The 15,771-nt window shown below is 34.0% G+C and overlaps 1 protein-coding gene across 1 annotated transcript in view; it reads right to left on the reverse strand.

Annotated features, from left to right (window-relative positions):
• The window catches only part of LOC128547960 (uncharacterized), a 35,179-nt gene extending 26,195 nt beyond the window's left edge, over nucleotides 1-8,984 (reverse strand). The window contains exons 1-2 of the mRNA XM_053521962.1: nucleotides 8,296-8,984; nucleotides 766-851 (exon numbers count right to left, since the gene is read on the reverse strand). Coding sequence (XP_053377937.1) covers nucleotides 766-851; nucleotides 8,296-8,440 — 231 coding nt within the window. The 5' untranslated portion in view covers nucleotides 8,441-8,984. The remainder of the gene's footprint in view (nucleotides 1-765; nucleotides 852-8,295) is intronic.
• Nucleotides 8,985-15,771: the final 6,787 nt, after the last annotated feature.

Raw genomic sequence — 15,771 nt, forward strand, 5'->3', positions numbered from 1 at the left:
TAAATACGTGCCTTATTTCAAGTACATGTTTTCGAAATTGGTTTGTTTTGAGTAAATACATTCATTTGATAGCGGCCTATAATAACTTTAAATCAATGTATATATATTCTGGGATCTAATTTGACCTAATGCATAATGCGGAATCATCTTATCAAAGTTGTGGTATCAAATTTACTTTATACAAACATATTATGTGACAACATGGATTATGGAATTGATCACCGCTTCAGACTAAAAAAGAACAAACTTATTTTTTATCTTTGGGGCTACATGTATAAATTTATCTAATATTACTCGATTTTGAAGACGATCTTTGTATTTGTTGATTACATTTAGATATTTCAGTAGTCCTTTAGTTGCAGTCAATTCACATTCCCTTTGAATATAGTCGCCGTCACTGACAACATGAATAACAACATCAGGAAAGGCATTGATTCTTGAAACGAAGTCAGAATTATCCCATGCATTAAATAAATCTCCCCGCGAACAAAAACCCCTTTTATTGGTGGGTGCTCTGCATTTGCATCCAGTAAAAATGAACAAGTGTGATACCGTATCCATCGTCTTCAATTTGTGTTTTCGTTTGCCGTACCTAATTCGAACCCTAACCAAACCTAAACCCTAGCCCGCACCGAAATCCAAAAATTCTTAAGTATTGCCACATATTGCTTCGAACTCCCCTAATGGGCACTGTCAATGCAAACCACTTATTAGGTGATTACCAAAAAGCGTGTTTTGCACATAAGTAAGAAATATTGTACTTACAGCTCGGCTTGGCGCTCTCAGAGATGGAAGTTTCGTATAGGATCTTGATGTCGTGATATTTCTTGATGTTTGGAAAACACAGTTGTCTGAAGAAAAAAAGAAAATATCTAACGGTAAGTAAGATTTAAGTCCCAGAAAAAAACATAGATTGTTCTTTATTAACTGTTTTGCTTGTATTTGGATTTTTTTTACGGCAAAGGTTGTATGTATATTCATTGCAGATGTAATATAAACAAACACATACTGAGTGGACAGCGCTGACCAGATATGATCCCTGTATTATATTTAGATACCCACCCACCATCCTTTTAATATTATCAACTTAATAGGTGTATGAATCTTGTCGAAGCGGCCATTTTGATCTGGACTGTACATTTTTCACTGTTTATATAGAAATGTACATGTAATTTATCAAAAAGGACTTTGCACGAAAGAACTCTTCATTGCATGTTTAAACAATGTTCTTAAAGACACATCATGACCTAGTGAACTACCCCCTTTCCCAAAATCATTCTAATAATACAGCTATACTACAGTATGACACGTAGAACATTTAGGCCCTTCCTGAATTAGTATGTCTGCAACTTATTCAGTCTATCTTTTTAATAAAGTATTTGAAAATAGATAATTAACTGTAGAAACAAACTGTGGTCTACACCTGGTACTGTTCATACTGCTACATTAATTCAATAAAATATTTCGCTTGGTCTAATACATGTCACTGTCAATTTGTATTTCTCTTTTTTATGTAAACCATGTATAAATACCGCCATGGAAACACAACGAAAGAACACAGTAGGTATTTAACCTTAATCTGCTGGCGGCAAGTGATTCTGTCTTTGCGACCAGTGCAGACCAAGATTAACCTGCACATCCGTGCAGTCTGATCATGGTCTGCACTGTTCGCTATTCAGTTTGTAAATTTTCAGTGAACACCCCTTCGAATAATAAATGGAAATTGAATGATGGACCAGTCCATTTTAGAAATTTAGCAGGGTAAGGGTTAAAGACTGCAGATAAAAAAAAGATTTTGTCGTATTCGTCGAGTATGACTTTGGGGCGAGTTACTGGTTCATGAATTAATTTTTGTATTAAGATTATATGTAATGTTATTTTTTAGAAACGAGGATATGAAACTGTATGCTTATATCATAACCATATTAATTCTATACCCATATTTAACAACGATCTCGAGTCATACATGCGATTTAGTAACGTTCCTCTATGCTTAAAACGGGGGGAATAAATGGGTTTATCCCATTGTGGAGGGTCTGAAATCTAGAAAAAAAGCTTAGTCAAGGCATTACACATGCGCAATTTCTTTCAGCTTTCAAAATGTAGTTCGCATATATTTTAAACTGATTTAATGTATTGAATACCTTATGAACAAGAGCTCCGCTAAGCGGGGCAATATACGCCCGAAGAGTTACATCACAGGATGGGAGCAAATTTAAAGAACTTGACTGTTGAAGTCCAAAGGACAGGATCAACAAAGGGAAGAAATTAAAAAAAATCCAAGTCCACAAAAATTCCCTACCAGGTACAGGTATGTCAAAATACACCTAAAAATTGGAGGTTCTATCCATGTTGTACCACAGAAAAGTGGTTTTGGTTTTTCCCTACGGCCAATAATAAAAAAAGTTTCAAAATAAGCTATATATAGTAACATAAAAGGGAAGTAATTCAAGAAAAATTATTGTAAGTGAACAAAAAAGAGATCTGCCTAATAAAAACAAGAGCACTGCAATGTAGAGCAATATACACAAAGCAAAGTCATATATGACTTCTGACCCTTAAGTGTGACCTTGACCTTGAAGCGGGTCATCCGAAACATGCGCTCTGCACGTCATCTTGGCGTGGTGAACATTTGTGCCAGGTTTCTTTGAAATCCTTCAAGCAGCTCAAGAGTTACAGAGCGAACACAAAACAAACTGATATGACCTTTGACCCCTAAGTGTGACCTTGACCTTGAAGCGAGACATCCAAAATATGCGCTCTGCACGCCGTCTCTGTTTGGTGAACATTTGTGTCAAGTTTCTTTGAAATCCTTCAAGGGGTTCAAGAGTTACAGAGCGGACAGGAAATTGCTAACGGACGGATGGATGGACGGACAGACGGACACCAGGGATAAATAACATAATACGTCCCTTCGGGCGTATAAAAACACTATAAAGGTTAAAATGTATTTGACTGATGAAAAAACTGTAAACTTGGCGTTTTATTCTGTAATTTCTCCTATCAAATATTATCACTATATATCTGGACTTTCTATTTCGGTCATAATCAAGGTCTATAGAGTTCATTAATATCGATAAATAAAGTCTATAATACTGATGAATTAAGTCTATAATACTGATATGCCGAGACCTGTATGACCTTCTGTAGCCATATACGATCTTATAGGGCTATACCATTCGATATCTTGGCACTTTTGCATGACAGATGAGTTTGCTTAAATTTGATTGAAAACAGTGTTTAATACACTGTAACATTTTTCCCTAATCATTAGTCATCCGAGGGGGTCTTGTACAAATGTCAATTTATCGTAACAACATCGACAGATTCCTCTAGATTTGGCGGTTGTTCAATAAGTTAAGATACGAAAACCGTATAAATTTCATATTAACATAATCATTCATGCTGTATATGTTACACTTCGAGATTTTTAAAATGTTTTATATGATAATTAGTACGGACCACACTCATCAAAAGCGACTCGTGTATTGTTCTCTTTTTTTCATCTGTTATTCAAGTCCTGAAGTTGTTGATGAAAACTCACTCTGTATAATTTCTAACTGAATAATTCAAATTAATTAGAGAACATTGTACATAGACAGTAATATTATCTTAAAGCAGAGATAAAAAAAATACTTAAAACATAGAGATTTTTATAATGCTTTGCATGATAATTGGTAAGTATATTAATCGTAGGTTGTTGTTGTTGTTTTGCTAAACTGGTATTCATGATAACTTTCAATGTTTTATGGATTCACCACGGATGGTTTTTTTTTCAGCTAAAAATGTATTTTTCTGTTCAGTAAAATGTCTCTACATGTAATTCTGAGAAATTTTGAACATGCATGTGCTATCCTTACAAGCAGCCTGTGCAGCATTTTCATATAAAGCCAAGTGCGAAGATTCTGCATGATAGCTCGCGAAAAAGAGAGCATAATGTAAATTCAATACACACAGATAGTCTTAATACAAACTACAAATAAAATTATCTTTAGTGCAAGACCACATTTCTCAAGATAGGATGGACCTGAACAGTGGGTTTTTTTATGTAAACCATACTTAATACTAAATATTATTAATTATTGACAGTGGTCACTGAGTGCGTTTACATGCTCTAGAGCAGATGCAGGACACCGATTATAGTTAACATTGTTTTTTTTTCGATCAAAAATAGAAACTTCAGGGTGTAAACTTATGAACTATAGTAACAGGGAACGTTTCCAACTTTAACACTTTCTCACGCCGAGACACGGCTTAAAGCCAATTTATTTTAAACTTTTGGTTCATGAAAACTTAATCAAATTTGCAAGTCAATGTCCCTTTTCAAGGGGAAACCACTGATTTTGCCACGCCATATTAGTTTATTTCAGAGGTACATATATTATAATGCATATATTTTGTTCCGTTTAAAATAAACATTCCATACTGGATGTCCTAATATATTTTTGATTTTAAAAAGGTTGAACTGTTAAAAAAAGATCTGACCTAAAGAAAACTTGTTGTAAGCTTTTAGATTAAAATAAAAATGAGTGATGACGCTCTGTTTGCGTTTTCATGGAATGCGTTTTAGTTAAGTCATGATGTATGCACACATGCAAACGTCATTATGGTCACAAGCATACAAACAAATAGATGCAAATGAGTTGGGGAAAATGTTATTCCATCATTATCCAAGGCCCGGCACTTTCTATGAAATAGCCATATCCACAAAGAAAATGTTCAACTGTACCTACTGCCTTTATTCAAGGTCTATATTCAATTCTTTTGTTTTACTTATTTCATAAATCGGGTAAAATTTAAATACCATGTGTAATATTCATATGCCTGATTTTTGCAATGAAAATGATATCGGAACATTATTTAGGGTTGAAATAAAATACATTTGGCGGTTTATCTAAAGTGCCTCCACATACACTTTAAATAGTCTGATGTTGGTTATTACGTAACCACAATTCATTCCATGAATCTCTAATGCATTTATATTGCATTGAATTCATATGTGAATATTAATATCAACAAAGTAAAAAAAGCGAGTTTAACAATTTTATTTTATAATTTGAAAATTTAGATAAACTGTGAGACTCATTTTCGATATACATAACGCCACGAGTGTTAAAAGTGTCATGTCACATAATGCTTGGGATCTATAGAGTTTAAAAAGAAAATTATATATTGATAATGAATCAATCTTCTAATCCACCTTATAGTTATAGAACCTATCATAACGCAAATATCCAAATATTTTCGTCCCTATAATATGTTATCGTATCATCCTGTGAGAGGATAATTAAAGGTAATTTATAATAATTAAGAGCGCGTGCGTTCACGCTTAAATCATCTCACACCATGGATTGTATCGATTAAGATATTTCTATTAAACTATTAATCGTCAAGATGTCTTTATTAAAGATTTTTTCTTAAAGTCAAGATTGTTATAAAATATCTGATATGATTCTCATAAGTGGAAATCGATACAGTTGTACAAATGAAAGGGTTTAATTGAAAGAAAGTGTCGGCTTAGTCAGAACCACACAGATTGCAATGTTTCGATAAAAAGCCCATAGTTGAAAAACAAAGTGCATTTTTTCCGTTTGTAATTCTTCAAAATATCAAACATGGAAATGTCAAAACATTGTTGATTCTAAAGAAAAGGGGAAATAGTACGTGGCCTTGCCTTTAAGTGCACTGTGCAACTGTGCTCCGTTACTATAGAGACATGTGCTGGATGGTATACTCGTACGTGCAGCTGTTTTACAAAATGATGGAAGAATATTTGCCAAGTGATAGAAGTGAGAAAAAGAGCAGCAATAAAGCAAATTTGCATTCGATGTTTAGATATGCTTGGATATGATTGAGCATATCATGATTTACAGCATTCCGTGGCAAAGTTCCATTTTTTCCATCGATTCTGTTAAAAGCAATAGTCAAATCTTTAAGATGCCATGTTCTTCTCATCTAAAATTTATAAAACTAATAAGGGACTTAAATAGCCTCCATATTTTAACCTTTATTTTGTAGTTAGGCTATGTGCGCAATTGTGAGCACAAAACATAATTAGAGGGTATCAGCTCATTAACATTAAAATATGTTAATTCCTCCTGCACAATTATTATTCTTAAGTTGTTTACACCAACGATATCTTGCTGAAATTACGTTTTAGTTATTTAGTGACTAAAAATGTTTCAAAAGTATTTCATTAAAGTCGTCTCGAGTTTGTTCGCCAAAAGATATTTGATAATACTAGTATTCAAATTTGACAAATCAAAAAATTAATCCATGAGTAAACATTTTGTTAATGTTACATACCCGCACGAATAACATGCATTAATAAAGAACGACTTTTACGATAGCTAAAGTAAATAATAAACATTTTGTTGACAGATAAAGATAAATTATTTGTATTAAACTACTTTAAATCTCATTCAATTGCATTTATTTGTTCAAGTATTCAAATAAACCTTACTGCACTTCAATAGGGTAACATATATTACGTAAAAATGATATAAGACCTTCTGGTTTTAAGAAAGCGATTTTAAAAAGGAAACCAGAAGGAAAAACATTGCGAAAATCACTGTGTATCATTATGATAAGCCTATAGGTGAAAATGGGAACAGATAAGGTCAACTACGATAGGGATCTGGCCAACTACGAGAGTGATAGAGGGATATGGTCAACTTCAAGAGGGATCTGGTCAACTTCGAAAGGGATATGGTCTACTACAAGAAGGATACGGCCAACTACGAGAGGGCTATGACCAACTACGACAGGGATATGGTCAACTTCGAGAGGGATATGGCCAACTACGAGAGGGATCTGTACAACTACGACATGGATATGGTCAACTTCGACAAAGATCACGTAGAACTTAAGATACTGTTTCTTTTTGTTTCATTTTGAACCAATATTCTTTATTTTTAATTCGAAACATTTCTAAATAAAAAAATAAGTATCTCACTGCGTTTGCGGAAACAAGGAAATACCAACTACTCTTCATACGCTTTGATATTTCGAAATACGTTTCCCTTGATTTAAAACATTGATTTGTAATTCTTCCTTCCTAAGATACAAACTTGTTGTTATAAAATGTACAGCTGTTTTGCGCAGCTTGTTTTATCAATATGTTCCTTGAGCACTTTGCAAATACAAGTTCACAACATGATCCCTCTCGATTGATTAAGATAACCAGTATCAGTAAAATATTGATGAGACATGCGCATTTCTTCGTTCCTTACCCTGCTAAATTTCCATAATGAACTTATCCATCTTTCAATTTGGACAGTACCATTAACCGTTAAAAGGGATGCATACTTACTGACTGAATGGCGACCAGTGTAGATCATGATCAGACTGCACCGATGTACGGATGTGCAGGCTGATCATGATCTACACCAATGATCGAGAAGGCAGAATACCAAATAAAGTACATATGGAAAACTTGCAAGGGCTTGATTGATAAAACTTTTATTCCGAATTGCATCAGTAATGAGGAAAATTTTTGTATACAAATACTGCTAAAATTTGAATATTTTTACGCAATCTAAACAGGGTGAAATTGTATTAATTTGACTCATAAGCAATTTTAACCATACGCATTTATGTTATCAAATATGGCACCATATAAATAAACAGAAAATATAAACTTGTCAATATTTCATCACTTAAAAGGATAAGTAAAGATCGGAAAGATAAAAAAATGAGGCTACGAACTTGCCATTATGACGGTCATATCTCAGGTGCATGCTTATACAGAAATATATGCAGAAAGAACTATAATTTATGCAGAGATAACTGCGATTTCTGCACTAAGAATCGCGATTAATGCATAGAGAATCGCGATTTCTGCAAAGTCACGATTTCTGCAGAAAGAATCTTTCCTAACCGTCAAACGTGACTATACCTATGTAAGCGGTCCATTGGCTCAGATGAAAGAAAAACTAAAGCTTTGTTTTCATAGTTTCTCATATAGTATTAAAAAAGTTATTTCTATCACATTAAGAGCTTTAGTGCAAAAGTATACAATTATAAATAAAACAGAAAGAGACTGAAAATGTGCTAGTTATAATATTAAATTCTACAAAACAATACATCCCAAGAATGACACAGTAAAATGGAGAAATACTGAGTAAAAAGCATAATTCATCTTAAATGTAGTAAATCAATATAAAAGAACTGATAAATAAATATTAATGAAGCAAACAGGTTTTATTAAACAAATATAACGTAACATTAACTTTGTGTTTTTAAAAAACTGAGCCAAACAAACAATAAAAAGTAATTTAAAAAAAAAAGACTTACCGTAGTACATCTGTGGCAGTGTGGTGGACATACTTGAAGCCCGGCCACTATTCGCACTGCCAGGTCGGGAGTCGAGTCCAGCCGGTACACTGTACGACTTCGGCATCGCACCACGTATCGGCGGGAGAGACACTCCTCCATTCATGTTGATACTTTATATGTGCTACACCTGTAGTCTATGTAAGTAATCAGAAACTAGTCTGTAATTTATAGTTTACATATTTTTCCAGCGAGAAAAAAAATCAATCCATTGTCACATATTTTCCAAAACACAGAATCTATGGAAAGAAATGTTTCCAGGACGATTCTATACCATCAAAGGAATCTCCGACAAAACTGTTACCGATCCAATATATCACAGTAAAAATGTCATACAACGTAATTTAACACATAGTTTTTGTATCTTTTTTAACCATCAGTTAGTTTATAGTTATCCAATTTCTCATTGATTAAGTATAATAAAAAATATGATAGCCTTTCTAAGGCTCTATAGTCTTTCGTCGACCATATGGAACTGAATAGCGCTGACTGCAATACCGGCCTAGCTTAAAATTGTTAAGCGGCTTGCTAATGCAAAGACAAAACTCAAATCTTATCAAAACGCATTTAAAGATCCCTCGATATATCATACTGTAAGAGGGTTTGGCAAGCTTTCATAAAACATTCGGGTATTTGAATTTAAAGATCCGAGTTATTGCAATAATCTTTACAGCCATAACTGATACTATTTTGTTCCATTTTGTAAGGCGATTGTATACAATTTATTGTGATTAAAGTACCTTGAAATTAATAGAAGCTATCATAGATTATAGCTTTGATTTCGGCGTTTTGAAACAAATTAACATGTGTTTATATAAATCGCATTATTCGCGTGACTTGATTGATTTTCGGGTGTTTAAATGGTTTAAATCTTAAAATGTAATGAATCAAGCGCGGTTTGAAATTTGAGATAGATAGAAAACGAATAGACGTCATAACTTTACATTTAACCAGAGAAGGGTCGAGTATTGGGTGTTGTCAGTAGGCAAGTAATCGATACTGGTCAATTTTGTACTTCCTCGTGAAAGTACTGAGTACTGATTTTGTTAAAGTACTGGAGTGGTACTTGAATATAACTTCTGACAGTACTCATGAGTTTTTTATGAGTATCACAATAATTCAAATTTAACAGTAAATACATGATATAGTACGCATAAGTGTATGAACTGTTCGTAATGCCGATGCTGAGGTTGTCAACTCAATCACGCTGCTCTGCGTTGGAAAAATGATTTTTTTTATCTTCAAGCATTTCACTGGCATGAATGGGTCGTCTATTGTGGCTAACATGTGAGGTAGTTGTAACATCAGTCCCTGGTTAAAGTTTTTTTTTCATGTTAGACACGTTGTCCGTGATTACTTGTGTACATGAGATCTTGTCTGCGATTCAACAGTACTAGTATGCCAATGTTTCCCCGTGTTATTGTTGTATGACATTACTGGTAAATCTGCCTTTCATTACAGCGAATGAAAGAACCAACAATTTGAATGCAAGAATCATAAAATTAGAAAACCAATCCCATACATGCCCTGTAACACCGAGGCAGGTTGTCATCTGCAGATTCAAGGTGAGGAACATATAGTTTTGGGCTCTTGATTTCAGTGTTTAATAGATTAGATTGGTTGACAAATTTTCCTTTGTTTGCACTTGATACCGAAGATTAAATTGTTCACACAGTTTCCGGAAATGGAGACTTTCAGTGGTTCAATATTGTCTCATGGATACTGAGTCCAGTACTGAGAAAATGGTACTTGTTATCATAATACTTGAGTACTGAAGTATCAAACTCATCCTTGCAATAAACAACTTATTTCACTCATTTCTTTAATGAACTGAAAAATATTTTTATCACTGTTAATAATGTTCTGTTTGTTCGTTTGTTTGTTTTAGGTTTAGCGCCGTTTTGTAACAGTATTTCAATCATGTAATGGCGGGCAGCTTCCCTAACCAGTGTTCCTGGGTAATGTACCAGTACTAACCTCATCTCCGCGAGTAACCATGAATCAGAGGTTGGGGACGAATGATTTCAGACAAAATGTCTTATATCACATTGTCACTAAGAACAAACACTTTGCCTCGGCATCGAACTCACGACCCCGTGATTCACAGCTTTGTGCCCTCCCTACTGATCTAAGTGGGCCGGCACCATCTATTCGTTTAGGGTCTATATATAAAACGTTTCAATTGATTGGCCTATACTGGTTTTAAGACCGTTTTTAAGATATATAGATTGTCACAAACTGACATACGGGCCTCAATGTATCTGTAGTTTAAATGTAGGTATTGCATCATCTTTGTAAATTTTTGAGTTATTGGGGTAAATGTCTGATTTTACACATAAAATACCTCTCATGTTTTTCTGTATTTCATAACTTAAATTTCCATGTAAATTTTATTAAATTCGGTTCAGTAATAAGAAAGTTGATATTTTATAAACTTCAGTAATTCATGTTTTTATCCCCAAAACCACTATAACGGGCCTTAAATTGTCCAATTCCAATCCGTGCCAAAGTAGTCAGATTTCCCGGCTATATCGTGATTCCCGTGGAAATGCAAATAGTCAGAGTACACGCCTATGTCGTGAGTCTCATGAAATCCAATATTTGGCGGGACATAACCCTACAAATAGACTGGACTAGATATGCCTAGGGCACACCATTTTCGACATTAGACGAATTTACGTCAAATTGATTTTTCTTGGTAGAAATTTATGCTCGATCGAGGTAAGAAGTTTATTTGTTAGATTTTTGTATAATTTTTGAATTACGATTTTTATTTTAAAATTAGTAAATTTTTGTTCATTCTACAGAATTTTGTAACATTTACTTTTCGGCAAGATATTAGCTGGTTTCGGTATGTCAGGCTAATTTATTAAATTTTTCAGTCTTTTGTAAATTATTTCGAAAGAGGAATCTAAAATGTTTCGTTTGTATAATAAGCTGTATATATAAGCTGTAAGATTTGTAGTGAAATTTGTGTAACATGATAATTGTAAAGTACTCTTTGTCAAAAACATATGTCAAACATTTCGTTGTTAGTTATGGAGCGCCGTTACCGGGTTGCATTGTAATGTATAAATCTATGTGGCAAGTCTAGTACCGTGTATGTAATATATTTATTGTAATTTGAAATTGTGTGCCAGTCTATAGCATATACATACAATGTCCGTTTTGTTGAATGGAAACTGGTATTATATTCATGCTAGCTTTTGTGTAACGTTTATTTCGCATTGCATTGTGTTAATTTGTAGTTGTAAATAATAGCTGCAGTTTATCATTTCCGTATCTATAATTTTTCATCATAAACTTTTCATATCTTTTCTATATTTTAACTTTTGACTTCTAAGTAATTAATTTTAGAAATAATGGAAGTAATAAGTGACGTATTTTAATCAATTGACGTATGAACTTAGTAGCACTCATATTTTGTAGAAGTAGCACGTATTATTTATAGGAGCCTACGGAGGTATGGTGTACCTAAAGGAGCAGTTTTATGCCCTGACTTATTTGTTTTGCTATGGTGCTTACCATATGTTATATATTTTAGCTTCTTCCACCAGACGACCTTACCTAGTGATGATGTCACGATCCGGAAGTACAATACCCGAGGTTATTTTGTCTTCACTCGCCTGGATGTGATTTTCCCAGCGCAGAGCTTTCGTCCCATGGTTGTGCCGTAACCCGCAAAGACGATGACTTTTGCCATCAACTGAAACAGCTCAGGGATGCAAACACCTACCATCATAGGGAGCCAAAACGGCGTCAACGGGCCCCCGATAACAGGGGAGGGCCCCCGATAATGTTGTTATAACTTCTGGCCCAACCCTTTTGTATATTTACATTGATGTATTTATGTATGCTTGTTGTATGTGTGTGTATTAAATATGTATATATATATAATAAAATATGATTAAACTAAAGTCAACGTTTTCACGGTTTAGAGGGACTTTACTTGAAGATATGTTGTTTATTTTTGTGCTACTTAAAGTTCGAAGTTAACGGAAACACCTGTGTCACGGAACTGTTGGTGTTAGGACTTTATACCTGTTAAAAAGAGATACTGAGCTCAGATTTTTATTTTTTGGTTCACTCTTTCTTTCAATAAGATTTTTTTTTCACTTTTCATTTATTCATTGTACATAATCTTTTTCTGTAAATAAATTTGTAAATATTGTAATGTGTGTTGATTTGTTCTGGTAGTTATTGTCCCCGGTACGTCCATACTGTCACATAGATATATACTTTTATTCTCCAATAGTGAAGAGCATAACATAGATTCAATTATTTACATAGTACATACATGTATCCGATGTAAAAAAAGCAAAATAAACATTAAGAACATTTGTACAAATTTCATTTTAATTTCAAAAGGCATAATACCGCTCACTAGGAAACATTGACTCCACACTCAAGAAACCAGTAGTCAAAAAGTGAGACGACGACGGAGCATAGGCAACCACAAAATACTTTAATTCACCGTAACGGGTGACCTTGAGTTCATCAACAGAAGTTACTCGTTTAGTATATTTAAAACAAAAAAATAACGAATACATTACGCTATTAATCTTCATACATATCAGCAAATCTTGAGCGATTGAAGACGAAAAGCAAGGTTTACAGGAATGAAGAGATGCGAGATTATTCCAGAGAGTATTTATGTAAATTCCAAAATAAGCATGCAAAGTTTTAACAAAACCTTTTTTGAGTCGGCTAAACGCTGTCAAGCGTTTGACGAGTCCTTGCTATCGCACGATTTCTCATTCTTAAATGGCCTCACAACAGAGCGAAGTGATATAGTTCCATTGGATTGTCTCTAATTTCAAAGAGTTCATTGATCGAATGAAGTTCATTTATGTCAATCCTATTTGCTATGACCAATATACGATGTAATCTGTCATATTTATGACTTGTAATTGTGCAATACTCGAATAAAGCCACGTATTTTCTTCCGCGGTAACTCATTAAGCATAAACGCGCATAACGATTCTGCGGGATTTGGTAATACATTTGCGCATATGATTATGGTGACGAATTTTATGCCCTTTTGTCACAAAATAGCAAATATGATGTTCACAAATTCAAATAAAAACTGCCATTAATTATCCATTTGTTACCCTGTCCGTTTCAACAAATAATCTTTAAAATCATTGCGCAAATAACAAATTTATTGTGCTGTGCATTTTATGAATTGCGCAGACTTACAAAGCTTGCGTAACATCCAGCGAAAGACAAAATATAGTTCCAGAACATACTGCTAGTATTTTATTGAGTGGGTACCTCTGAAAGCATTGGAATGTCTCTTATCAAAGTGAGTGAGTTGGGTTTTACGGCGAATCGACACAAAATGGTCATAAAGAGTTTACCACATCGATGAAATTAAATTATGACAGCTTCATTTTAAATGACCCAAATAAGATATGTGCAGTACGTTAATTTTTCCGCGAGACTTCGCGGATGAATCCTAACTACATTCTGGACACTTCTCGGCGAACACGCGTGACCTGTTTATAACAATGCTTCTACGACTGCGTGGGTTGAATTTTGTAGTCAGTAAACGGATAAATTATCGGAAGAAGAAGCTCTTACTGGTTTGTTTAGTTACTACTGATATTAAAAATGATATTAATTCTTATTTTTCGAGAAATAAACAAATCGGCGAAACATTAAATTGTATTTTCTTGTAGTTTTTGAAATCGAAAGTAGATCGTCTATGTTTGGCTGCTTTCACGAAACGAAACAATTTTTTTTATGAAATGATTTAAATAATTTCACCGTAAACTTCAATGTCAGATACTGCCAATTGCTGCTAAACTGTCTTCATATCATCACAATTTGTAAAACATATTGTTGAAAGTTCTGGAGGTTTTGGCAGTATAAAGGAAAGTGTAATCATATCCGGATATAACATTTTGGGTAAATATCGAGCTGTGTTATGAAATTTAAACATTAAAGTAACAGACATGATAGATATTATTGTAACAGAAATGATTCTAGAATTTATTTTTATAATACATACATAGAATCAATATCAGACTTATATTCTAGTGCTGAGGCATGACCTGAAAGTAAAAATATGAAGTGACAGTCATTCATACTTTGAATATTGTAATACTAAAAAGAATCTAGGTAATATTTAGAAATTGAAACATAAAATTTTCAGTTAGAAATCGCACCAAAGGCTGTATCAAGGGTCTACATTTTCAAAATTTCCTTGTGGTGATACCCCAAACCCTACTTGCAGGAGGGGGTATCCTCCCACACCCTCCCCCCATATTGCCACTTTACAGTTTGATACATTTGCCCTTTTACCACCTGCCACAATGCCCATTTCAAAATCTGACTGCAGTTCAAAGCGGGAAGGAACACCCCTCCCCACACCCACCCTGCTACCGACCACGTAAATGGCTCAAACATTTTTTCAGCCCAGTCTGGGCCTGTCTGTCTACATGAATCAAAACAGATAATTGAAAGTACATAGACTTGGGGACTACTGACATGCTATGATGGTTTTGAAGGGGTTAACAGGTCTGAAATAGAATAAATGATGGTTTTAACTAAAAAAGAACAGCATTTATTAATACTGGTTATCTTTTCCGAAATTGGTAGCTAGTCCGAGTAACTTCTCTTAGTTTCGAATGCGCAATTTTCCTGTCAGTGTAAACATTCATGACACTATATATTGACACACAGCAACATTTACATATCTTTAAACGCAAAAGTAAGTATACTTTAAATTCACATCCCTTATAATATGATTGAACAATACCTAGCGTGTGACACGGTTATTGCCAGGCCCCTTATCTGTAAAATATCTGAACAGTTCTTTCGTCCATCCGTTATAAATTGTATGTGGCAATCCGCGCTATAAAATTTCAATATATAAATTTTCATATTCAAATTTTATCATGTGCGAATATATACCAGCCGATAATTGCCTGTTTTGGTAATGCCGGAGGCAAATGTTTACTGGAAAAATATTTATAGTCATGGGCAGTATCTTAGTGTCACCTGTCAAATTGTAGTTTGTACTTTCAACATTTTTATTTTTGCGAACCACTCTTCAATTTTAGAGAAATATATTGGGTTTAAATACTTGTATAATGTCAATCAAAGTTTTACTAGGCATCGATTGAATGTCCATTTCATCTATTGTAACAAAATCTCTGTTCCGTTGGGGAAAAAATCTAAAACCAAACTGAAACTGGTAGACTATACTACCAGTACATCAATCATTAGCCGACTCTCAGGCCCTTCAGGCCTTTGATTTAAATTTTGAAACAAAAGCGAAACGCAAGATCTGCAGGTCATTAGAAAACTTGCAAAAGGGATTCACATATATCAATAACAAAAGAAAAACGTTTTTCATTAAAAAATATTATAAAAGCCGAGTTAGCAGCTGCCAACGTTCGTTTGTATTCTTCCGATTCGAAGAAATCTTTC

The sequence above is a fragment of the Mercenaria mercenaria genome, chromosome 13 (genome assembly GCF_021730395.1).
Source record: "Mercenaria mercenaria strain notata chromosome 13, MADL_Memer_1, whole genome shotgun sequence".
Classification (NCBI taxonomy): domain Eukaryota; kingdom Metazoa; phylum Mollusca; class Bivalvia; order Venerida; family Veneridae; genus Mercenaria; species Mercenaria mercenaria.